Here is a 26761-nt window from a genome sequence, read left to right on the forward strand (position 1 = left end):
CTTTTGCTATGTTTAGGATGGAAAAATCTGCTTTGCGCAGGTGCGCATGGTCTAACAGGGTTGAGCTTGTTCTCTTAATGAGTTATAGGTGTGTTTTGAGAATACACCAATCAGAGTCTCATCTCCCATTCCCTTTAAGAGTCAGTTGCGTCGCACCATGGTGCATTTGCTTTTTACATGGCAGACTTTTTAAGTGGAAAAACTGAACACTTCTCTAGAGAGTAAACAGTTAAACAGCATCTACAGGCGAGAATGAGAGATGAGCCTCCTCATTGTTTACTTTCACTTTCACTCTCATGGATAGGGAAAGGTGTTGTACGCACAGACATCCATTAGCCTATATATAATTAATTTTGTTTGTTAAGTGCAAAGATTTGTTTCAAAACTATTTCTAAATTCAGCTCTAATTTCCAGCAAACGAATAAATGAACAATAATAACGAAGTGTGGTCAAAAACTGAGTTATATCCTAATACACATGCTGTGCCTCATATGGTTTAAAACCTGACAGGTGGACAAATCTAAGCTTGTTTTTATTAAAACAAATATAAATATGCATATAATAAATAATACTGCTGCTAATAATATTAACATTATACAAAGCAAATTGTCATGAATAAACTGAAAAAGCCCCCCCGAGATGAAGGCATGAAAGTATGGTTTAGCACTGGGTGTATGATAGGGTCCTAAGACCGCTTGGGCCATGGATTTGAATGAAGAAGTGGCTGATGAGATCTGGAAAGAAGCCCTGTCGAGAATAAAGAAAGGTTCGATAAATTCAAGACATAAATTAATCCAATTGAAAGTTTTACATCGCCTTCATTTCTCTAAAACTAGATTAAATAAACTATTTCCCTCTACATCTCCTAAATATGACAGATCTGGTGTGGCAGAAGGGAATTTGGTACATTTATTTTGGTTTTGTCCTGTTCTTTATGAGTTTTGGTCCAGCAATTTTGAACTGTTTTCCAGTGCTTATGGAACCATATCCAACCTGACTACAGTTAGGCTAATTTTGCATATTCCTGTAGCGAAATTAGCTCAGTTTATGAATATTGATGATCAATAATAACGAGTTATTATTAAGTGTAAATATTTAGAATTAACTTATAGTTAATTTAACAAAATAAATATAACAATAACTTCGCCCGCTCGCTTGAGCGGAATCTGTAATTATTTATTTATTTAGAAAGGGAATTATAACTACTTCTTGTGAAGTAGATGAAGAGTTTAGAAGTTTTAGTAAACTTAATAAGCTTGTAGCAAGGGTCTATCGTTAAACCTTTTCTGTGAGGCAGAACAAAGACAATCCAACGTGGTTATAGTGTGATTTATTGACTAGTCTAACATATAACAAACAAACGTACAACATAACAACAAAAACAGAAAAGAAAGCAAGGAAATAAAGAGTTTAGGTGAAAGAATGGCAGATCTCGCTCAGTTCCACACAACTATTAATGACCACCAACATTATAAAAACACCTTTCTGATAAAGGGGCTTAACGCACGACTAAATACCTGAATATAGTAGGTCTGTCTCTCTCTCTCTCTCTCTCTCTCTCTCTCTCTCTCTCTCTCTCTCTCGTTGTGCGAGTTTCTCTGATGTGTGGAAGATGAAGTCTTTTAAGAAGTCCTTTCTCGATGCGTGGAGATCAGAGGATATGCGAGAAGTTTACTTTGCCGAAAATTAAGAAAACGTGGACTCAGGCGAATCATGTGGGTACAGAAACACTTCTGCAGAGACCTTCTGATAGTACATTTCAGCGCAGATTTTGGGGAGTAGATGTGCTTTAACTATGGGTGAAGTCACACCCATTCTCTACTGACTGACCGACCAAGTGACCAAGGTGTCACAGACTTGCTGGCACCAGAGGTCATGAACTCATGTAGAAAGGAACTCAGACCCCTTTTAGGGATCATAACAGAATTTTTTCCTCCGGACTGTGTTATTTTTATTTTAATTAGTATGTTGCATTCTAATACAACGGACACCTTTCCATTAACCCAACAGCAAGTCCTGATGGTTGGCATGATTACAGCTAAAAAGATGATCTTACTTTATTGGAAATCTCCAAAGGCTCCCTGTTATAAGAGATGGTTGAACGAGTTGCTTTATGTCATTCAGATGGGACAACTACGTCTTGAAACTTCTTAATACTTCTTAATGTCGTAAAACTCTTGGGAATTTAGGATTTTAAGTCTGTAAATTTTCATCTCTAACCTATATATGACACTGGCTTTGAAAAAAATGTGAATATTGTCGTCTTCTGTTTTTATGTTTATGTCGTGTGTGTATATTTGGTAACTGAGACGTTCCCTCCTTTTGGGGGGAGGGGGATGGGTTAATGTCAAATGTTCTGTATTTTTTTCTTTTTATTGGTATTGTATATGTTATTAAATAGCGTATAAGTGGTAAATAAAACAAACAAAAAAAAGTTGGTATTTTTTGCCTCACAAAAAAAGTACATCGTTTTAAGGCGCAGTACAAGTATGTGAATTAAGACGCAGCATTTCTCTCCTGTTTGTTCCTGCAGGAAGATCATGGATTCGGGGGAGCTGGACTTTTATCAGCACTCCAGACTCTGTTCAAACACCTGCCGCAGTACTAAGATTGACCTGGTGGGGTCTCGGGGGTCCCTGAGCAGCCAACAGTCCACAGAAACGGCTCCTGCGACCCCTGCTTCTGCTGACGGTACATGCACACACACCCAAAACTGAATATTCTGACATAATTTATTTGCCTTTGACTTGTTCCAGACCTGTATGAGTTTCTTTCTTCTGCTGAACACAAAAGAAGATATTTCGAAGAATGCTCGAAACCTGTAACTATTGACTTTCATTGTAGGACATACTAATACAATGGAAGTCAATAGTTACAGGTCTCCAGCATTCTTCAAAATACCTTCTTTAGTGATCAGCCACTTGAGTAAATGTGTGAGGCTCAGTAAGTAGTGAGTAAATAAACATTTTTGGGAGAACTAGCCCTTTAAGGTATAAAACAATTGAGTGTAATTAGTTATAAAATAGTTACTGTAATTAAATTACTTATCCACTGGAAAAGTCAATTAAATATTGCTGTTCTGTTTAAGGTCATTTTTAATTACAGTTACTTATTTTTTTCATAAATATTGTACATAAATGTAACAGTTCTTCATACAATCAGTTTAGAGAAACAGATTAGTTATATTATGTTATATGTTGTGTTGTGTTGTGTTGTGTTGTGTTGTGTTGTGTTGTGTTATGTTCTATTGTCCGTGCATTGAGATTTATAGGGATTTAAAGTAGGATTATAGTAATTTATTATTACTTTTCATTCATAATAATTAGAAAAGGAATTTAATTACAATTTTAATGATGTAATTAATTATTAGTAATTAATTACTTTTATCAGGTAAGTAGTCTACTCAACACTGAATATTGATATATATTAATTTACAAATATATTTATATTTAATGCTGTTAAACTATTAATCGCATTCAAATTAAAAGCTTTATTTATATATATATAAATCTAATGTATGTGTATGTACACTATGCATATTTATTTAGTATTTATTTATATTTATATATGTAAATGCACACATATATATATTCATAATAGGCCTATTTGTATGTATGAATTAAATATATCAAATAATATGTAAATATATATGCAGACATTTTGGTTTTGTATTATTTTGTATTTTATATATGTTTTATTTATTTGTATACACAATATTTATTCACAGTGAGTACACGCATTACGTAAATACAAACTTATTTTGGATGCGAAAAATCGTTTGATAGCACTTATTATATTATATTATATTATATTATATTATATTATATTATATTATATTATATTATATTATATTATATTATATTATATTATATTATTTTATTATATTATATTATATTATATTATTTTTATTATATTATATTATTTTTATTATATTATTTTATTAGATTGTTTTTATTATATTATTTTATTATATTGTATTATATTATGTTATATTATATTATATTATATTATTTTTTATTAGATTATTTTAATATTTTTTATTATATTTTATAACATTATTTTTATAATAATATATTAGATTTTATTATTTTTTATTAGATTATATTAGATTTTATTATTTTATATTATATTATTTTTTTATTATAATATTTATTATTATTATATTACATTATATTATGTTATGTTATATTATTTTTTATTATATTATTTATATTATATTATATTATATTATATCATATTATATTATATTATATTATATTATATTATATTATATTATATTATATTATATTATATTATATTATATTATATTATATTGTTATGCATGTTAAATGTTATGCAATACCTCATAATAGTACATAGTCTTCACTTGTTAAATAAGTGCTAATATAATACTGTTATATATTATAATATGTGTTTGAGTAATATTGAAATCTGTTGTTGTTGCAGTGAATGGATCGTCATCTTCATTTTCCACAGATGTTGAAGACAGCACTGAATGGGTCACAGCTATCGGAGGTCAGTGTCTTCTGCAGATTTATTAAGCACTTTGAGGGATGTCTAAAATCTATTTTAGAATTTTAAATTCTTTATTAAAAATTGAACTGAAAATACATATCAAATGTTTTAAATGTAATTTTTTTTTATTATTATTATTTTTTATTTTAATTAGTGCTAGGCACAGATAATTCATGATTATCTCATCCAAAATATTTTTTAGCATAAGATATGTCTTTAAGATTATGTATATGTAACACACACTCACACATACATAAAAATAACTACATTGTGTAAAATGTATATATCATTTATATCATATACATATATATTTATATCTAAATATATATAAACATTTTCTCAAATATAGGCATGCGTGTGTGTGCTTATATATGCATAATAAATATACACAGCACACACACACACACATATATTATGTCAAAACAAATTGAAAGTTATTTTAGAAGCGATTAATTTCCAGAACTAGTTTTTATTTATTTATTTTAGTTTTGTTTTTTTGTATTAACTCTTATTGAAATGTGTAGTTTTTATTGAAGTTGTTATTATTATGTAATATATTTTTAATCAGCCGGCAGCTAGCTCTCTCACATGATCGCCAACTGAAGCTAAGCAGGGCTGCACCCGCTCAGTACCTGGATGGGAAAGCTCATGGTAGAGCTGGACTGCTGCCGGAAGTGGTGTTAGTGAGACCAGCAGGGGGATCTCAACCTGTGGTCTGTGTGGGTCCTAATACCCCAGTATATTGATGGGGACTATTATGCTCAGTGATCGCCATCGTTCTAATGAGATGTTCAACCGAAGTCCTGACTCTCTGTGGTTGTTAAAAATCCCAGGAGGGCCTTTGAAAAAGAGTAGGGGTTTAAATCCGGCATCCTGGCCGAATTAGCCCACTGGCCTCTGTCCATCATGGCGTCCTAACCATCCCCATATCATAATTGGCTTCATCACTCGGTCTCCTCTCCACCAATCAGCTGGTGTGTGGTGTGCGGTCTTGTGCAATATAGCTGCCGTTGCGTCATCCAGGTGGATGCTGCACACTGGTGGCGGATGAGGAGATCCCCTCCAAAAATGTGTAAAGTGCTTTGAGTGTCTAGAAATGCGCACTATAAATGTGATTATTATTATTATTATTAGTAGTATTATTAATATTATTATTATTGTTATTAATATTATTATTATTAATATACATTGATCTTGCCATGAATAAGCCATAAGTTGCTGATGTAAATAAATAAACAAACAAACAATGGTTTATTATAGTTGACCTGTATGGTTTGTTAATGTAATTGTCTCTCTCACTGTCAGAGGACACCATGACGTTCTGGAGAGGACTGAAGGATGCTGGGATGCTGGAGGATGTGATGGAGGACCTGCAGAAAGAGATCCAGGAGATTCTCAAAGGCCTCGAGGAGCGAATCCAGGAGCCTCCACTCCAGGTCAAAGGTCAGAGTTTAACCTGTTGATAATCCCATTAATCTTGTTCGTCTTGTTCGGCCACCTTGTGTTGCAAACCTGTGTATGTTTTCTTTTAAAACGCATCTGTTAATACATCATTACTGTTATAGAATCATTAATGTGGGGTTTTATGTTTCAGTGTTTGAAAGGATTTGCGTTACATTATATCTGTCAATGTCTTGTACTTATTTGTTAATTAATTAATTTATTTTAATTCTTTATTTGTGATAATAATAAATTACATAATTTTTAAACTTGTTTTTAAATATAATATATTTCAGTAAAATTGGTATAAAACTGTTTTTAAAGACATATTAATAATTATAAGATGATGCAAAGATAAAGAATATTAATATATCAGATTATTTACAGAATGTTTATATATAGTTTTTATATATATATATATATATATATATATATTATACAACAGTTCTTTCTGGTTCTCGAATCTGATTGGCTGATAGCCGTGCAATATTCAGCAATACCAGCATTCATACAGCCTCTTCACCCTTCTGTATTACTCCGCCCACATAGATTGACAGCAGATCAATAAACTCACTACAGTTTGACAAATATTGCTGCTGTTGGACAACATAATGTACTTCTGAGGCTTTTTTAGACAACAATGTAGTTGTTTTAACTGCAACTATGCAGTTTATTTATAAGGACATAGGCATATTTTAAATATTTATAATTTCGGAGATACGGCGCATCTGCGTCCATCAGCCTGCCCTACCGAGCAGATAAAAGATGGTTGAAATTGTCCACCCACAAGATGGTGACAGAGACCGCATAATAAGCCTTTAGAGGAGAAAAACTCACCATAATTTCAAACTACAGCTGATCAAATTATTATTAAACAGGTAAGTGACTTTCTAAGTCGATCTCTCTCTTTTGTATGTTGTAGTACTGTATTTATACCATAGTAATTGTAGTGTATTGAGTGTGAGATGGTACCCGCATATCAGGAATGTATGTATTTTTTGTTGGCCACTCTTTGTATAACCCTGCGTTACTTTTTGGTTAACCATTTGTTTGTTTCTAATGAGTCTCCTGTTTTTGTTACTGCGGATTAGTTCAGGAAAAAGAGAGAAAGAAGAAATGCCCGCATGTGTTTAGCATTTTTCCTTATCGCAAACACAACAGTGATCTGCTAGTGTTTGCGTTGCTTTTTTTCAGGGTTAATTATTGTGATCTTCCGATTGCAACAGAGAAATACTGTGAAATCTCTGTAGACTGATGACATTTCATTAAAATCTTAAAATGTGAGCAAAATCACCTGTTTTCTCATTATTTTAGACATTATGCGAGAGAATCATTCAAACACTAGCTCTAAAATAACGTTGGTTAAGCAGCAACGGTTTCTGCTGTTCTGACCGTCAGCTGCATATGTGAATGAACAGCGAAAGAAAGTAGTTTAGGATTTTGAGACTCTCCGGGTTTGATTTTCTTTTTATATACACAATTATGCTGTTGAACTGTTGTATAAACTCAATATCACATTCGTAGCAGTGCCAAATGGCTGTATATTATCACTGGTGGGACACTAAGGCTCTCAGCCTACGCACGCTTCCCACCTGTTCCGATATACAGCCATATCGCACTGCTTCTTGTGGGATATTGCTCATCTCTCTCTCTCTCTCTCTCTCTCTCTCTCTCTCTCTCTCTCTCTCTCTCTCTCTCTCTCTCTCTCTCTCTCCTCTCTCTCTCTCTCTCTCTCTCTCTCTCTCTCTCTCTCTCTCCTCTCTCTCTCTCTCTATATATATATATATATATATATATATATATATATATATATTATATATATATATATATATATATATATATATATATATATATCGTAATGCATATAATTGCATGTCATTTTAAAGCTTGTTTTTAAATGTCTGTTATGTCTGTTAACAGATGCTACTCTCCTCAACAATATCGTTCAGAACTTTGGGATGTTGGATCTGGTGAAGAAAGTTCTGGCCAGTCACAAAAGTCAGATGGACCGCTGCAGAGAGCAGTACACCCGCAGCTTAGTGGGTCAGTGTCACATTTTTGAACACTTTCTGCATTCAAACGCCTAGTTAGTGCTGAAATGTGCAGCTCTGTTGGATGTCTGATGTAATTTCAACTGAAACATGAAGCCAGCTGAAACCTTCTGAGCAGCTCCTCCTCTTATTTTGAAAAAGCCAATAGCGTTTACTTTTATCACAGCTCTGCCAATCAGAGTTATTGAGCTAAATCGTATATGACTCGTGGCAGATACAGTCTATAATAGCAATGCAGAGTCATTCTAACAGCATATTTTTCACTGAATATTTTAGCCCCTATGCAGAGCTAAGGTTAGCTAATCATCATATTGACTTGAATGTCATAGTTGCCTACTGTGCAATGCAATTTCCTTCTGGACTTGCCATAAATATGTATATGTACAGTAAGAAGGCAAAATGATTTGCCCTCCTGCATGTTTATTTTTTTACAAATATTTACCAGTGATGTTTAACACAGCAAGGGCATTTTTCACAATATTTCTTATAATTCCTCTCTGGAAAGTTATTACTAAAACGTATTTCTTTCAGTTTGGTTTGGAATAAAAAAAATTTAATCTGCTATGGTCAATATATATACAGTTGAAGTCAGAGTCATTAGCCCCCCTGAATTATTCACCTCCCTGTTTATTTTTTCCCAATTTCTGTTTAACGCAGAGAAGATTTTTTCAACTTATTTCTAAACATAATAGTTTTAATAACTCATTTCTAATAACTGATTTATTTTATCTTTGCCATGATGACAGTAAATAATATTTGACTAGATATTTTTCAAGACACTTCTATACAGCTTAAAGTGACATTTAAAGGCTTAACTAGGCAGGTTAGGGTAATTAGGCAAGTTATTGTATAACGATGATTTGTTCTGACTATTGAAAAAAAAAATAGCTTAAAAGAGCTAATAATTTTGACCTTAAAATGGGTTTTTAAAAAAAATTAAAAACTGCTTTTATTCTAGTCGAAATAAAACAAATAAGACTTTCTCCAGAAGAAAAAATATTATCAGACATACCGTGAAAATTTCCTTGCTCTGTTAAACCTCATTTGGCAAATATTCAAAAATAAAAAGAAAAAAATACAAAGGGGGGCTAATAATTCTGACTTCAAGTGTGTGTGTGTGTGTGTGTGTGTGCGCGTGTGTGTGTGTGTGTGTGTGTGTGTGTATATATATATATATATATATAAATGATATTTAATCTGTTTTGTCTAATTAACATAATAGTTAATAACGTAATAGTTAATTACACTTTAAGCTTTGAACTTTACTAGTATCTGCCATAATTGCAAAGACAAAAAATGTGTTATTAGAAATTGGCTATTAAAACTATTATGTTTTATGTGTGTAATAAACACTAAAAAGCACTAGGGAAATATGTGAAAAAGATTTAAATGTCACCGGAAGACTAAGAATTTTGTCTTCACATGTGAACAAAAGTAAAATTTGAATTGGACAAAGTGAGAAACTAGCAAGTGTTGACTGCTTTAATTCTGATTTCAGGGACCTTTTAAAGAGAATAAAAAAGTCATATTTAGCAAGTGATTTGAGCTTTTTTTCCTTTATAGCCCTGGAGCAACAATGTGATGAGCTTCACAAGCGCGACCAAAGGGCTAATACTTTGTTTTCAACTGAAATTGAAATTGGCCGAAGCAACTTTTGACTGCTCCTATATTCTAAATACAAATTTTGCCATTGTTTTGGAGCACACTGGCATTAAGACTAACATTTTAATACTAACACCCAATAAACTTTTATTTTGATTTCAGGGCACTTTTAAAGAGATTACCATAGTCACGTTTCAGTACAGTTGACGTCAAAGTTTAGCCCTTCTGTGAATTTTTTTTTTCTTATTCAAATATTTCCCAAATAAGATTTAACAGAGCAAAGATTTTTTTACAGTATTTCCTATAATTTATTTATTTATTTATTTATTTATTTATTTATTTATTTATTTATATATTTATATATTTATTTATTTGTATTTTAGCTAGAATAAAAGCAGTTTTATCATTTTTTAAACTCTTTTATGGTCAATATTGTTAGCCCCCTTAAGCAATATTTGTTTTGGATTGTCTACAGAACAAAACATCATTACAAAATGACTTGCCTAATTACCCTAACCTGCCTAATTAACCTAGTAAAGCCTTTAAATGTCACTTTAAGCTGAATACTAGTATCTAGTAAAATATTATGTGCTGTCATCATATCATAGATAAATAAGTTATTAGAAATGAGTTATTAAAACTATTATGTTTAGAAATGTGTTGAAAAAACACAGATATTGGAGAAAAAACATATGCGTAATTCAGGAGGGCTAATACTTCTGTCTGCAAAAGTTGATTTGAGCATTATTTTTTATTTGTAGCCCTAGAGCAACAGTGTGATGAGCATCGCAAGCGCGCTAAAGAACTGAAGAGTAAATCGCAGCACCTCAACAACGTCCTGATGACCTTGACCCCCGTGACATCTCCACCCACCACCAAACGCCCCCGTCTGACCCGCGCCGTCTCAGGTCCCGCCACTGTCGCCAGCACACCCGCCCAACCTGCGCACTTCACCCTTCCCATCACACAACTCACTGGCATCCAGCTGGAAAAAGTGTTGTCGGCGCAGACTCAGTCTCCTCTGATTGGTGGATATACATTGCTTACATCACCATCAGCAGGAGGAACCGAAATCCATCAGGACGGCTCCAATTTGTCCATGTTGAGCACCGCTGGCTCTGGGGGACCCACTATTGTTAAAGTGGTCAGTCCATTTCAGCTGGTCACATTGCCCACAGCCGGAGGTGGGGCTATGGTGCAGAATTTGGCGGCTCCAGTGGGGGGCGCTGCAGGTAACACTGTTGTAGCGGTGCCTGTTAGCACTGTCAATACCGTAAACACTGCCACTGTGGAGACAGTCGGACCGCAAGCAGAAAACGCTTCAGATGCAAAAGACGACCAGAAGGAGTAAAACAGTTGCGAATTTAGCGAATTTAGCATGTATTATGATGTAATTTGTAAACAGAATTTTTTTGGATTATTATTTGAATTATTGCATTAGATTAATTATATTGTCAAAGTTCAATAATGTAAACTCCGCCACTGTGGAGATAGTCGAACGGCAGGCAGAAACACTTCAGAAGTGAAAGTAAAACCGTTACGAATTTAGCGAATATGATGTAATTCGTAAACATGTCTTTTTTGCAGTTTAATTTGAATTGCTTCAGAAGAGAAGACAGGCAGAAGGAGTTAAATTGTTTCTAATTTAGTGCAACATAAAAGTATGATATTATTTTGAATTTTTGCATTGCATTTGATTTAATTGTATTGTAAAAGTTCAATACCGTAAACACTGCCACTGTGGAGACAGTAGGCTCGCACGCAGAAAATGCTTCAGATGTGAAAGACGAGGAGTAAAACAATTACGAATTTAGCAAATATGATGTAATTTGTAAACATAATTTTTTCTGAGTTTTATTTGAATTGTTGCATTTGATTTATTTGTAATTGTATTGTAAAAGTTCAATAACGTAAACTTTGCCACTGTGGAGACAGTCAGACCACAGGCAGAAAACGATTCAGAAGTGGAAGTAAAACCGAAAGTAAAACCGTTACGAATTTAGCGAATATGATGTAATTTGCTTTGCAGTTTTATTTGAATTGCTTCAGAAGTGAAGTGCGACCAGAGGGAATATTTGCTAATTTAGCAAATATAATGTAATTTGTAAACACAAGTTTTATTTCAATAGTTGCATTTTCTTTATTTGTAATTGTATTGTAAAAGTTCAATAACGTAAACTTTGCCACTGTGGAGACAGTCAGACCACAGGCAGAAAACGCTTCAGAAGCCAAAGTAAAATCACTACGAATTTAGCGCATCATCAAAATATGATGTAGTTTGTAAACACCTTTATTTGAATTGCTTCAGAAGCGAAAAACGACCAAAAGGAGAAACGCCTTTTCAAATTTAGCGCAGCATCAAAATACAATGTTATTTGTAAACAGAAATTTTTTGAGTTTCATTTGAATCATTGCATTTGATTTAATTGCATTGTCAAAGTTCAATAACGTAAATTCTGCCACTGTGGAGACAGTCGAATGGCTGGCAGAAAACGCTTCAGAAGCTAAAGTAAAACTGAAAGTAAAACCATTACAAATTTAGCGAATATGATGTCATTTGTAAACATGTCTCTTTTTTTGCAGTTTTATTTAAATTGTTTCAGAAGCAGAAGACGACCAGAAGCAGTAAAACCATTTCGAATTTAACGCAGCATCAAAATATGATATAATTTTCTTTGCAGTTTTATTTTGAATAGTTCCATTGCATTTAATTTAATTGTAATTGTATTGTAAAAGTTCAATATCACTGCCACTGTGAAGACAGTCGGACCACTGGCAGAAAACGCTTCAGATGCGAAAGATGAGGAGTAAAACTATTACGAATTTAGAAATATGATGTAATTCATAAGCGTAATTTGTTTTGCAGTTTTTTTTTAATTGTTTCAGAAGTGAACGGCGACCAGAAGGAGTAAAACTGTTATGAATTTAGTGAATTTAACAAATGTGTTGTAATTCGTAGACATTTTCTTTGGAGTATTATTTGAATTGTTGCATTCAATTTAATTGTAATTGTATGTAAAAGTTCAATACTGTAAATGGTGGCACCGTGGAGACAGTCAGACAGCAGGCAAAATAAAACGCTTCAGAAGTGAAAGTAAAACCGTTACGAATTTAGCGAATTTAACAAATAGAATGTAATTTGTAAACGTCCATTTTTTTTGCAGTTCTATTTTAATTGCTTCAGAAGGAGTAAAACCATTTCGAATTTAGCGTAGCATCAAAATATGAAGCAATTTGCAAACACACTTTTTTTTAATAGTTTTTTTTTTTTTTTACAGTTTTATTTTAGTTGCTTCAGAAGCAAAAAAATGACCAGTGAGAGTAAAACTGTTTTGAAATTAGCGCAGCATCATATTATGAAATAATTTTGTTTGCATGTTAAATTTTTTATTCTTGCATTGCATTTGACATAATTGTATTGTAAAAGTTCAGTACACACTGGCACGGTTTCGAATTTAGCGCATCATTAAAGTATGATGTCTTTTTGCAGTTTTATTTGAATTGTTTTAGAAGCGAAAGTCGACCTGAAAGAGTAAAACCGTTTTGAATTTAGCAGAGCATCGATGTATGATGTAATTTGTAAACATATATTAGTATTATTATTTGAATTGTTGCATTCGATTTATTTGTAATTGTATTGTAAATGTTCAACAACGTAAACTGCCACTGTGGAGACAGTCAAACCACAGGCAGAAAAACTTCAGAAGCGAAAGTAAAACCATTACGAATTTAGCGCATCATCAAAATATGATGTAATTTGTTTGGTATATTAAGATTTTTTTTGGTATATTATTAGAATTTTTGCATTTGATTTAATTGTAATGGAATTGTAAAAGTTTAATAACGTAAACTATGCCAATATGGACACAGTAGGACAGCAGGAAGAAAACGCTTCAGAAGCGAAAGACTGCCAGAAGGAGTAAAACCATTATGAATTTAGCGCAACATCAAAATATGATGTTGTTTGTAAACATGTATTTTCTTGCAGTTTTATTTGAATTGCTTCAGAATCGAAAGGCGACTATAAGTAAAAGTGTTTCGAATTTAGCGCAGCATCAAAGTATGATGTTATTTGTAAACATGTATTTTCCTGCAGTTTTATTTTGAATTATTGCGTTACGTTTGATTTATTTGTATTGTAAAAGTCAGACCGCAGGCAGAAAACGCTTCAGAAGCAAAAGACAAATAGAAGTAAAACCATATTAAATTCAGCTCCGCATCAAAATATGTATCCTATAAACATATTTTATTTTTTTTTGCAGTTTATTTTAATTGCTTCAGAAGCGAAGGACGACCAGAAAAAGTAACACCGTTTCTAATTTAATATAATTTTTTTTTTGCAGTTTTATTTTTAATTGTTGCATTGCATTTGATTGTAATTTGATTACAATGTGATGAAACATATACTCTATGCTAATTTTGTTTTATACAAAACGTGAAAAGTTGTTGAACTTTTATTTTTGACCAGAGCGTGTAATTTGTAGCTATCAAGTCTTTTGCATATAATGCTTACTCTTTAATTTATGCTGTTCTCATTATACTGCATTATTTTTTAACAGTGATGGATTTCTGAAAGTACTAAAAAATGAATGTCTGTATTTGTGATCTTTTATTTAAAATGGATTAACTTGGACCATCTTGTCCAAATAAACACGAGCAGCATGTACAGTAGTGTTGAATTTAACTTGCAGTTCTCGGTTTGACCAACAGGTGGTGCTGTTTACCTAAACCCGATTACTGCTCGTGAGAACTTTCAGATGCACAATTTCTGTCAAGGTTTATCATTTTGGAGTACAAAAAGGAGGGTTATAGCTGTATTAAATGGTAAAAAATATATATATTGCAAATAACATGACAATGTCCTATTGTCTGTGACATTAAGGGGAATAACAAAACTATTTATAACCTTTATATTTAGATTAGTTAGAAAAACTTCACACAAATCATTCCCCAAACAATTTGAGCAGGTAAACTTTTTTGCCCTTTATTGGTCATCTTAAACAAGCATTTTCTGCAGTATGTATTGATTGCTTACATGAGGAAAAGTCAACGGGTGCTATTTTGGGTTTTGCGGAATTAGTGGCTAATTCGTACGAAAAAAGAGAGCGAGAGAGAGCTACAAAAGAGAGCGAGATGGTCATACGAATATATCCACTAATTCACCAAAACCTAAAAATCAGTCACGAATTGCCATGAGATTGAGTTGCAGAGCACATGATTGACAGGTCGACAGGTGATTGACGGCGTCCAGAAGTCAGCAGCCATTTGGGGATAGTAAAACAGCCTCAACACGTGTAAGATCATGGTGGAAACAACTGGAATGCACTGGCAAAATGAGTTCTAGTTGAGTTATCAATGATAAAACAGCCTATTAAGCATAGTCCTCGTACGATGAGGGCTCTTCTTCAGAGCGCACGGAGATTTTGAAATGGCGCCGTAAAAACCCGCCATATCGCTTTTGGTTGTCCCACCTCAACTTAGGACGAATTCTTCTCATAAAACCACCATATCTCTTCTGTAACACCTGTGGGTTGGTGTCATCCACCAAGTAACTTCGTTTTGGACCGAATTTGCGAAGAAACCCGCCATAACGCTTGACTTCGTTTAACGGAACTTCATTATCGTAAAGTCCCGTTTCGTTTTCCGCCGCCATATCTTCGCCCTCGTCGTCTTCCGTTATCGACGGCAGATCTCGCTCGCCCAGTTTCGACAGAGATTCTCCGTATTTCTTCGCGAACAGTCCTTTTAGTATGGCGTTCTCTTTCCAGGGTGAAGAGAAAAACTTGTTTTTATTCTTATCGATCCTCTTGATGAATCCCCCGTATCGTTTCACCAGGTTGGAGGTTTTCTCTTGGAGGTCCTCATCGGTGTTTAACGCGTTTTTTTCTCCGTCTGCGTCTGGATTGAGCTCCGCTAAATCATCTGAAAGCCCCTGCAAAGCCTTCTCACATCTGTCAAGTGTACCCGTAGGCGGAACGGCTCCTTCACACTCTAAAGTGCAAGTCTGGAAGAAGAAAAGGAGGTTAGACTGGGCTCTATACACTTTTAGAGTTGCCGCCAAAATGTGTTTACAATCATACCGACAGATGTAAATTCCAAAACAGTTTTGATACTTGGTTCATAACATAAAGGATGTCATTACACAAACTGTAGAACACAATTTAACATCAGTTTTTAATGTTAAAATAACAATATTAAGCGATTTTTTTAGAGGAACTGCATTAGTTTGCTAATAAATACTAATAATCAATATCAAATAGAAACATTTCAAGTTCAGAACATTTCATTTGATTTCATTCATTTTCTTTTCGGCTTACTCCCTTTATTAATCAGCGGAATGAACTGCCAACTTACCACCATATGTTTTACGCAGCGGAAGCCCTTCCAGCTGTAACCCATCACTGGGAAACATCCATACACACTCATTCACACACATACACTACTGAAAATTTAGCTTACCCAATTCACCTATAGCGCATGTGTTTGGACTATGGGTGAAACCGGAGCACACGGAGCAAACCCACGCGAACACGGGGAGAACATGCAAACTCCACACAGAAATGCCAACGGACCTAGCCGAGGCTCAAACCAGCGACCTTGCTGTGAGGTGAATGTGCTACCCACTGCGCTACCGTGATGCCCAACATATTATTATTTACAATAGAAATAAAAAAAACATATTTCACAACTAAAAGTGCAACCTTTTCAATTTAATATATCAGTTATATTACTGAAAGCCATATCTGATATTCCCCCAACTGGTTTCTCAAAGCTCTTTGATCAAAAGGAGCGCGCAATAGCCGCGCTCTCCATGGTGCTGAATGCGCGCGCCTCAAGTTAAAAAAAAGCGCACAGTTTTATTGGAAACTGCAATGGATATGACCATTTTCCCAGTTTAAAATGTTCTTAATACACAGATCTTTCTATTAATAATTGCTTAATATGACTGATTTAGTTTACAAGTAATTTTTCATTCATTTAATAAAATACATTAAGCTTTTCTAAGATTATTTGTTTAATATTTACACTTCTAATTAGCATAGAACAAATACAGATCAAGTAAATTTAATTTGTCAGTCAGTTTTCCATTTTTAGTCTTGTGTTAACCCCAAATTAAGCGCACGTAAACTCAAATTATAGGGATAATAATCTTACCAAACGGCTCACCGCAGAGTCCAAATCGGAGATCTGTTGCGCGCATCGCAGGCATTGCGCTGAACAATCTGCCTGGCTCAGGGTTGGAAAGCTCAGCATCAACACCAAAACATACCACTCCATCATCAACAGTGATTCCTGTGGTGCGAAAGAACAAAAGAAAAGAGGTTTTAAGTACACAATATTCCACTCAGGATCCACTTTATCCTTTCTGCTGGCAGTTTTTTTTAACCATTCATCAATGTTGTTGTCTTGTCATCTTACAGATATAATATTTACACACAGTTCAATTCTGCTCAGTTACCTTGATTACCCACGGAGCTTCTCGTTCTCCAAGCGTCAAGGCGATCACTTGGGGAAACTTCTTTGTTCTCCTGTCTTTTGCTGGAGTCGCTCTTTATCCATCCACGGTTTGCTCTTATTTGGATTCAACCCAGCCTTCATACTTTTATTCACGCAGCCCACACAGCTGTCTGAATGAACGATGGTCTGACCAATGGAAACAACGAGCCATGTTGATTGACTGCTCCCACCCACGTAATGATGGTAAAATATTGACGTTATTCTAATATAAATAATACTGATTTAAATATACTTAAAGTGGTTATGTTTTTTAAAATATACTTCAATTGCATAAATTAGCATATGATCTTTCAAATAAATATATGAAATTAAATTAAAAACACACCCACCTTGACGAGGAGTATGTTGGTAACTTGTATTATTAAGAAGCATCATTAATTCAAGGCTGAGTTCTCGGTGGTCTCTTTTCAAAGACTCTCATTTTCACTCAGCAAGTCCTTGGTTGAAATTTCAGTGACATGAATCACAGTTTGATTCTTTCACATACTCAATATCCAGACCAGAGCCTGGGTTATAATTCAGTTCCATGAAAATTGCCTTTGTCCTGCACTAACCTCTTTAAACAATCCGGATGTTGTACCGGCTGGCATTGCGTAGCATTCCGTTCATCATGGATATCGCCCTGTTTCTGGAACTCCACAGTTCAGTGTATTAGATGTTTCAAGGAAAGATGTAGCCTAGCTAGATATTGCAGTGCCATGCAAATATGGTTCAATTATAAATCATTTCCATTGAGTCAGGAATTACTGTCTTGCACAAATCGTCCCAAACGTACTTAAAACATATTTTAATAAATTAGAACAGGCTTTTAACATGCAGCATTATACTACACTGATAAATAATGCCAAATAAGTATGTTTTGATCAAATGTAATTAAATAAGAAGCACAGAAACAAAGTATCTGTAGCCTTGACTAAAATTTGAAACAAGCATGATTAAGATTAATAATATTCATTTGTCTTCCATTGATGTATGGTATGTTTGGACAATATCTGGCTAAGATTAAACAATTTAAATATCTAGAAATCACCTTCTACATGATTTGTTTAGCTATATGCACATTACTAGGCTAATAAAAAGATTTGTTTTGATATATTTATAGTATTAAATGTACATATTAATGGAACAAAGGCATAATATTCCATATAAAACTGTATATTCCAATGATTTTTGACATAAAGAAAAATAAAAATCGAAAATTGACCTAGGGTATACAATGTATTTTGCCAAAACTATAGGCTACCTGTGTAAGATATGGCTGGTTTTGTGGCCCAGCGCCATATACCTTTAAATATAGTTTGGTTGTAAGCTCTAATTAGATTGCTAATCAGTTGTAGGCTATATTTTGAACTCATCGGTTCACATGATTCAATGTTTTAAAAAAAACTAGTTTAATTGAATTGAATTAGTTGAATCCCCTCAGAAAAACTACATTAACCACGACGCAGAGCAGAAAACTCCACCAGAGTGTTATTGAGGAATGCGCGCGTAAATATGTTAGCCCCGCCCACTCGCGTGAAGCGTCGCCAACGGTTGCAAGGTAGGCTAATATGTTTGTATTTGTTGAATTGTCGTTTGCGAACGTTAAAAGTAATATAAGACGGCAAAAATAGACATCAAAAGATGGACACGCTAACATTTTAGACAAAGAAAAAACAACTGGAATCTCAATCTGTATATATACTACATTTTTGAATATTCAAACCTTCAAACTTCTTCATACATCACCTCCGTAGGAACTCAATCTATGGTGGTGTGTTTGTCTTGTAGTAACAGTGAGAGACACTGTTCAATAAATAAATGTCAGTTTCCAAGCAACCTCACCTATCGGTATAACATGTGTTAGTCCCTTGGGCTCGTTTGGACATGTTGATCTTCCTGCTTGTTGCCAAAGAACCAAAGATAAAAAAAAAAACAATTCATGTAGGTTGTCACAGAGGACGCACAAATTGATCTAGTCTCCTCTAAGGAGCAGTTCAGTGCAAAAACTTAAATACATTCATATGTTTTGTCACAGTGAAGCAACTTCAGTGTTATGGATGTGACACATTCATTCATTCATTTTCTTTTTGGTTTAGTCCCTTTATTAATCAGGGGTCGCGACAGCAGAATGAACTACCAATATATCCATCATATGTTATTACACAGCGGATGCCCTTCCAGCTGCAACCCAGCACTGGGAAACACACACACACACATACCAGTTTAGTATATTAAATTCACCTGTACTGCATGTCTTTGGACTGTGGGGGAAACCGGAGCACTGAGATGAAACCCACGCCAACACGGAAAGAACATGTAAACTCCACACAGAAATGCCAACTGACCCAGCCAGGGCTTGAACCAGCGACCGTTTTGCTGTGAGGCGACAGCGCTACCCACTGCGCCACTGTGTCGTTATATGGATGTAACATTTTGCAGTAAAAACTTTACATAAAACATAAATTCACAGAGAAAGTAGATGTTAACATTATATTGAAACATCTGTTTACCCAGCTGGCACAGGAGGTCAAAATGACGTCCAATTGACTTTGTACCCCAACATCATGGGACATTGCATTGTCTTTGGAAATGAGAATCAGAACCAATTGTCAGGTCGACGTCAATGTCCACAGATGTTACATGTTACTTTCCAATGCAACCTAAAAACAACCAAATATCAATATTAAATAACTTCTTACATCTATATAGCACATTTCTACACACTCAAAGCCCTTTAGATATTTTTTTTAAGGGGGGGGGGGGTGGTCAGTCTTCACAGAGAGTCAGTCTCTAGTCTCATCCGAAAGACAATAGAGTCCCCATCAATATACTCGGGCGTTAGGATCCACACAGAATGCTGGTTGAGCCCCCCCTCACTAACACCACTTCTGGCAGCAACCTAGCTTTCCCATGTGGTCTCCCATCCAGGTACTGATCAGGTGCAGCCCTGCTTAGCTTCAGTAGAGCGTAGTAGAGAGTTGCAGAAAGCTAGCTGCCGACGATTATGGTCATGACGTTAATGTCTAATGATGTTACAGCCTGAAGTTGTGTGGGTGTAACCAATATAACATCTATCAGATGTCTTATTTTGGTTGCCATACCTGATGATCAAATGTCAGTATTTGACGTCAATATGACGTTGGTTTAGGATGTTGTCTAGATGTTGGATTATGGTCAATGCAACCTAAAATCAATCAAATATCAACGTCATTTAACGTCGTTACTAGACATCACAATAACATTGTGCTTAGACGCTGGTGACCTAAATCTAACCTAAAATTAGCGTTTTAAGACGTTTTGTGTCTGCTGGGTATATTTTTCAAATCAACTAACCACAGATTTATAGAATCAGAAAAATATCAATCTGTAAAAAATTTGTATATTTTAATTTTGGAAAATAAACATGTTCACTTTGTAGAATATCTGTGAATTAAATGGCACAACCCAAAATAAAAAATGCCAATCAAACAGGATAAGAGTCAGCTCTCTATTCACCTTATTCTTCGCGTACAAGTGGGCACCGCCATTTGAATCTTTTTGGCTCGAGACTTCCGGGCTCATTCGCTTCCCTTCATTTTTAGACGTTAAAAACAGCTCGTTGCTGCTTAATGTTGCAAACTTCTATTTTCTTATTATATTATTCTATTTTGTCTGTAAAGTCATGCAAACACTTGTTTGTAGAGCATGTATTTTGACCAGTTTTTGCCGTTTATTATTGCTAGTTATTTCCCCCATAGAATCGGAAGTTCTAAAACAGTCGCATAATCGAGCGCACTTCCGCATTGAAGAATAAGGTCAATAGAACACAGATCTCAAACTCAATTCCTGAAGGGCCGCAGCTCTGCACAGTTTTGCTTCAACTCTAATCAAAAACAGCTGATTTAAACTAATTAAGGTGTTCAAGTCTATTAGACTCCTGGGCTGCATCCGAAACAGCATATTTCCATACTATTGACCTTATTCTAAAATGCGGAAGTGCGCCTGTTTTCACGATTGTTTTAGAACTTCCGATTAGGTCCCCTATGGGAGAAATGACTAGGAATAATAAACGGCAGAAAACGGTCAAACTACTTGCTCTACAAACAAATATTTGCATTACTATACAGACCAAGTAGAATAATATAATAAGAAAATATCTAAAATGTCTAAAAATGAATGGAAGTGAATGAGACCGGAAGTCTCGAGCCAAAAAGATTCAAATGGCTGCTGGTATTTGCTGGTCGGCAAGGAATAAGGTGAATATAGTACGCTAAAATCAGTAGTTCGAAAATCAGTATGCGAAAAGTACCTGGATGACTGACTACTTCTGGTGAGATTCTAAAATGGGCAACACATGCAAGCTGCACTATCCCATGATGCTCCGCGAGAGAATTAATGTATGGGAGTGAAGCGACAAAACTGACGCAGGTAGGTCACGTGACCATGACAAAATGGCGGCTGTAGTACGTCCGACTTTCATTCAAACTTCTCACATTTTTACAGTATAGAACGTCTTTTCTAATGGTCGAGTAGAGTGTTTAAATTTAAATGCAGTACCTACTGAGTAGTAGGTGGTTTCTGACGCAGCCCTGTAGTCTTGAACACCTTGATTATTTGAATCAGCTGTGTTTGATTATTTGGATGTCTGTGAATCAAACTGCGCAAACCAAAATAAATAATGCCAATCAAAATGGATAAGAGTCGGCTCTCTATAGAACAAAAATCTCAAACTCAATTCCTGGAGGGCCGCAGCTCTACATGGTTTTGCTCCAACCCTAATCAAACACAACTGATCCTAATAATCAATGTGTTGAAGACTGGCTCTTTCTCAATATGTGTTCTTCAGCGGTCTTGCGTCCTCATGTTCTCATGTAACGTCATCATCAACTGCCAAAGTTCAGTTCCAATACTCAAAACGGCAGAACGGAGGATGCGTGAAACTTCCCGGATGTGTTCTTGATATCGAGGACGCACCGATGCAGACTTGAGCACCGAACTCCCTCTAGGAATCCCAGAAGTCATAGCGACTGGATGTGGGAAGCGCAGCATTTTATTTAGATTTATTATTAAAGTTCAGATACATAATTAGGTAAAAGTAAACATTGCCATGGACATCTTAATAAAGGAATAAACACATTAAGAGTGTTTGTTTGCTGAAATTCGTAATAAAATCTGTTTTATTTATATTGTGCAACGTATATTTAAATTGTTTTTATGCAGAGTATATATTGTGAAAAGGGGAAAAAACAACAAATCGTATGAATGCTGTAATGTTTAATTTTCCATTAATAAATGCGTGAAGGTCACATGACCATCAGGAAGAACGCAGCATCTCATTCCTCACAGGACGCGTTCTCTGTCCTCGCGGTCTCCCAAGTTCGTTTTTCCAAGGACACCTGGGAAGACCGGTCTCCACAAGAACGCAAGTCCGTTCTCTGCGTTCTTGGAATTGAGAAACAGCCTATTAGACACTAGTACTCTTGAACACCTTGGTTATTTGGATCAGCTGTGTTTGATTAGGGTTGGAGCAAAACTGTGCAGAGCTGCGGTCCTCAAGGTATTGAGTTTGAGGAAACGCTTTGCTAATGATGTGACATCTCTCTGGTGTGGATGTGACAGATGCGAAATTGTTACTTGTGTGACTTCAAATCAAACATAAAATCAAATCTAAGTATTTAAAAACATTGACAGAGACATTTTAGAGTACTGTAAAATACAAGCCTACTCAAAAAAACCCAGAAAGGTTTTCACTATTGTGGTGGTTTCATGTCAAGGTTGACATTTGCATGGAATTGCTCAGCGGAGAGTTTGACAATAATAATATTGCTTAAAAATATAACATCGGCATATACTACATGTATTTAATGTTTATTTGCAGGTAATGTCTGAGACTGAAAACTGAAGCATTCTTCCACACAGTCCTGGAGGTGGTCCGGACGGAAGTGTGTCACGCACCAGCTCTGCTGTAAGTCCTGAATAAATCATTAATCTAATGCTGGGCCCTGTTCAAACACAATACTCAATTATCTGTGTGGGCCCATCAGCGAGACACACTTTTATACACTCTGCTGTTCTACTGTCAGTGTTTATCCTTCCCAGTAACCTGGAAACGCAAACATTTAAATCCTGAGTCATAACAAATGGACACATCTGATTTTTGAATCTAAAATTGACCTATAAAAAGGCTTTTAAATGTTGTGCACTGAATATCCTCAATTGGAAATGAATGCTACAAATATTATGAATCCATTTCCAATCCTAATGACATAAACTAAACTAATAATCAATTGTTTACAATGCAGAGCGCAGAAAACGAGTCAGCTCCTTTGGTTTTGGAACAGAGCCATTATGATGCTTTTCTAATGAATCATTTAGCAGATATGATCGTCACTAACTGCTGTTAATAATAGTCAAGTTGCTTTTGCATGTACTTGAAGGGATAGTTCACCCAGAAATGAAAACTCTGCCATCATTTTCTCATCACAACCCATCACACAGAAGAAGATATGCTGAAAAAAAATGTTGAAAAAACAGCCTTTGACTTCCATATATATTTTTTGTTCCTTCTATGGAAGTCAATCATTGCCTTCCACAACATTTTTCAGAATATCTTCTTTTGTGTTCAACAGAAAAAAAGAAATTCATAAAAGTTTATAACCACTTCAGGGTGAGTAAATGGTGAGGATTCTTTGGGTAAAGTATCGCTTTAAGCAGGGTTGCCAAATACAATAAAACTACCCATATTTTCAAAATGTATATCCATAGTTCATTTCACAAAGCATTTGCTCTCTTTGCTACAAACGAAAAAGCAAAAAATTACAACAAAGGGATACGAATTAACCAATGAATATATTTATATCAATGAATCAGTTTGTTTGAAGGTTTGTTGACATTCATGATTCATTTGAGTTGAGTTGATTCATTGAATAAATCTGATTCAAGATAATCAGTCTTTTCAGAGTTCTTTAAAGTGAGGATGTTTTAAGGTAAAATAATTGAATAATACTTTGATAACTGATTCATTTGAAGTAATTTAATTAATCTCTGATTCATTTGAAGTCTGTTCATTCTTAACTGATTCGCTGGAAGTCTGTTCATTCTCATTTGAAGTTTGTTCATTCTCCACTCATTCCTTTGAAGTCAGTTAATTCTTCACTGATTTATTTAAAGTCTGCTCTTTTTCCATTGGTTTATTTGAACTCCGTTCACTCTCCACTGATTCATTTGAAGTCAATTAATTCATTACTGATCCATTTTAAGTCCATTCATTCTTCACTGTTTCATCTGATGTCTATACATTCTCTGTTGCTTCTTTTGACAATTATTAATTTGATACTGAACCATTTGAAATTCTTCACCGATTCATTTGTAGTTCATTCATTCTCCACTGATTCATTTAAAGTCCATTCATTCTCCACTGATACATTCGAAGCAAATAAATTCTCCACTGATTCATTTGAAGTCCGTTCATTCTCCACTGATTCATTTGAAATCAATTAATTATTCACTGATTTATTTGAAGTCCTTTCATTCTTCACTGATTCATCTGATGTCCATTCATTCTCCAGTGATTCATTTGAAGTTCATTCATTCTCCAGTGATTCATTTGAAGTCCATTCATTCTCGACAGATTCATTTGATGTCCATTCATTCTTCACTGATTTGTTTAAAGGCCGTTCATTGTCCACTGATTCATTTGATGTCCATCTATTCTCTAATGATTCATTTGAAGTAAAATAATTCTCCAGTGATTCATTTAAAGTCAGTTCACCCTCCACTAATTTATCTGAAGTCAGTTAATTATTCACTAATTCATTTTAATCCATTCATTCTTCATTGATTCATTTGATTCATTTTCTGTTGATTAATTTGATATTTATTCATTTTCCATTAATCCATTTGAAGTTTGTTCATTCTCCACTCATTCATTTGATGTCCATTCATTCTCCACTGATTCATTTGAAGTTTGTTTATTCTTCGCTGATTCATTTGAAATCAATAAATTCTTCACTTATTTATTTGAAGTCCATTCATTATTTACTAATTCATTTGAAGTCAGTTATTCTTTACTGATTCATTTGAAGTCAGTTATTCTTCACTGATTCATTTGAAGTCAGTTTATTCTCCACTGATTCATTTGAAGTTTGTCTATTCTCCACTAATTCATTTGATGTCTGTTTATTCTCCACTGATTCATTTGAAGTTTGTTCATTTTCCACTGATTAATTTGATGTCCATTCATTCTCCACTGATTCATTTGAAGGTTGTTCATTCTCCAGTTATTCAATTGAAGTCCATTCATTCTTCACTGATTCATTTGAAGTCAAATAATTCTTCACTGATTTATTTAAAATCTGTTCATTCTCCATTAATTTATCTGAAGTCAATTAATTCTTCACTGATTCATTTTAATCTATTTATTCTTCATTGATTCATTTGATTCATTTCCACTGATCCATTTAAAATCAGTTTATTCTCCACTGATTCAGTTGAAGTTTGTTTATTCTCCACTGATTCATTTGAAGTCAAATAATTCTCTACTGATTCATTTGAAGTCTGTTCATTCTCCACTTATTTATTTGAAGTCTTTCCATTCTCCACTGATTCACTTGATGTCCATTCATTCTCCACTGATTTATTTGAAGTTTGTTCATTCTTCGCTGATTCATTTGAAATCAATTAATTCTTCACTGATTTATTTGAAGACAATTAATTCTTCTCTTATTCATTTTAATTGACTTGATTCATTCTCTGTTGATTCATTGGACATTTATTCATTTTCCACTGATTCATTTGAAGTCAGTTTATTCTCCACTAGTTCAATTAAAGTTTATTTATTATCCACTGATTCATTTGATGCCCATTCATTCTCCACTGATTCATTTGAAGTTTGTTTATTCTCCACTGATTCATTTGAAGTCGAATAATTCTCCATTGATTCATTTGAAGTCTGTTCATTCTCCACATATTTATTTGAAGTCTTTCTATTCTCCACTGATTCATTTGAAGTTTGTTCATTCTTTGCTGATTCATTTGAAGTCAATTAATTCTTCACTTATTCATTTTAATCCATTCATTCTTCATTGATTCACTTGATTCATTCTCTGTTGATTAATTTGACATTTATTCAATTTCCATTGATTTCATTTGAAGTTTTATTCTCCACTGATTTAATTGATGTCCATTCATTCTCCACTGATTCATTTGATGTCCGTTCATTCTCCAGTGATTTATTTGATGTCCATTCATTCTCCACTGATTCATTTGAAGTCAAAAAATTCTCCACTGATTTATTTAAAGTCTGTTCATTATTCACTGATTCATTTAAAGTCAAATAATTCTTCAATTATTCATTTGAAATCTGTTCATTCTCCACCAATTTATCGGAAGTCAATTAATTCTTCACTGATTAATTTTAATCTATTTATTCTTCATTGATTCATTTGATTCATTTCTACTGATCCATTTGAAGTTTGTTTATTCTCCACTGATTCATTTGAAGTCAAATAATTCTCCACTAATTCATTTGAAAACTGTTCATTCTCCACTTATTTATTTGAAGTCTGTTCATTCTGCACTGATTCATTTGAGGTTTGTTTATTCTCCTTTGATCTATTTTAGGTCCATTCATTCTCCACTGATTCATTTGAAGTCAAGTAATTCTTCACTGATTC

The 26761-nt window shown here is 34.3% G+C and overlaps 2 protein-coding genes across 2 annotated transcripts in view; one reads left to right on the forward strand and one right to left on the reverse strand.

The window, feature by feature from the left end:
• gmeb2 (glucocorticoid modulatory element binding protein 2) overlaps positions 1-14279 on the forward strand; it is a 25479-nt gene extending 11200 nt beyond the window's left edge. Inside the window, exons 6-10 of the mRNA XM_056449707.1 lie at positions 2534-2691; positions 4447-4515; positions 5821-5958; positions 7876-7998; positions 10370-14279. Of these exons, the coding sequence (XP_056305682.1) occupies positions 2534-2691; positions 4447-4515; positions 5821-5958; positions 7876-7998; positions 10370-10959 (1078 nt within the window). The 3' untranslated portion in view covers positions 10960-14279. The remainder of the gene's footprint in view (positions 1-2533; positions 2692-4446; positions 4516-5820; positions 5959-7875; positions 7999-10369) is intronic.
• A 314-nt stretch (positions 14280-14593) lies between these two features.
• Positions 14594-17163, reverse strand: pdyn (prodynorphin). Its single transcript, XM_056449532.1, has 3 exons — positions 17068-17163; positions 16764-16901; positions 14594-15612 (listed from the first exon to the last, which is right to left on the reverse strand). The coding sequence occupies exons 2-3, from the start codon at positions 16887-16889 to the stop codon at positions 14980-14982; spliced, it is 759 nt and encodes a 252-aa protein (XP_056305507.1). The 5' UTR covers positions 16890-16901; positions 17068-17163; the 3' UTR covers positions 14594-14979.
• Between the last annotated feature and the right edge of the window lie 9598 nt (positions 17164-26761).

This window comes from Danio aesculapii, chromosome 23 (assembly GCF_903798145.1).
Source record: "Danio aesculapii chromosome 23, fDanAes4.1, whole genome shotgun sequence".
Lineage (NCBI taxonomy): Eukaryota > Metazoa > Chordata > Actinopteri > Cypriniformes > Danionidae > Danio > Danio aesculapii.

Coding starts and splice junctions, on each gene's coding strand:
- pdyn (XM_056449532.1), bottom strand. CDS start 16,889: ATGATGGAGTGGTATGTTTTGGTGTTGATGCTGAGCTTTCCAACCCTG. Junction 15,613..16,763: donor ACTCTGCGGTGAGCCGTTTG/GTAAGATTATTA, acceptor TTCTTCTTCCAG/ACTTGCACTTTAGAGTGTGA.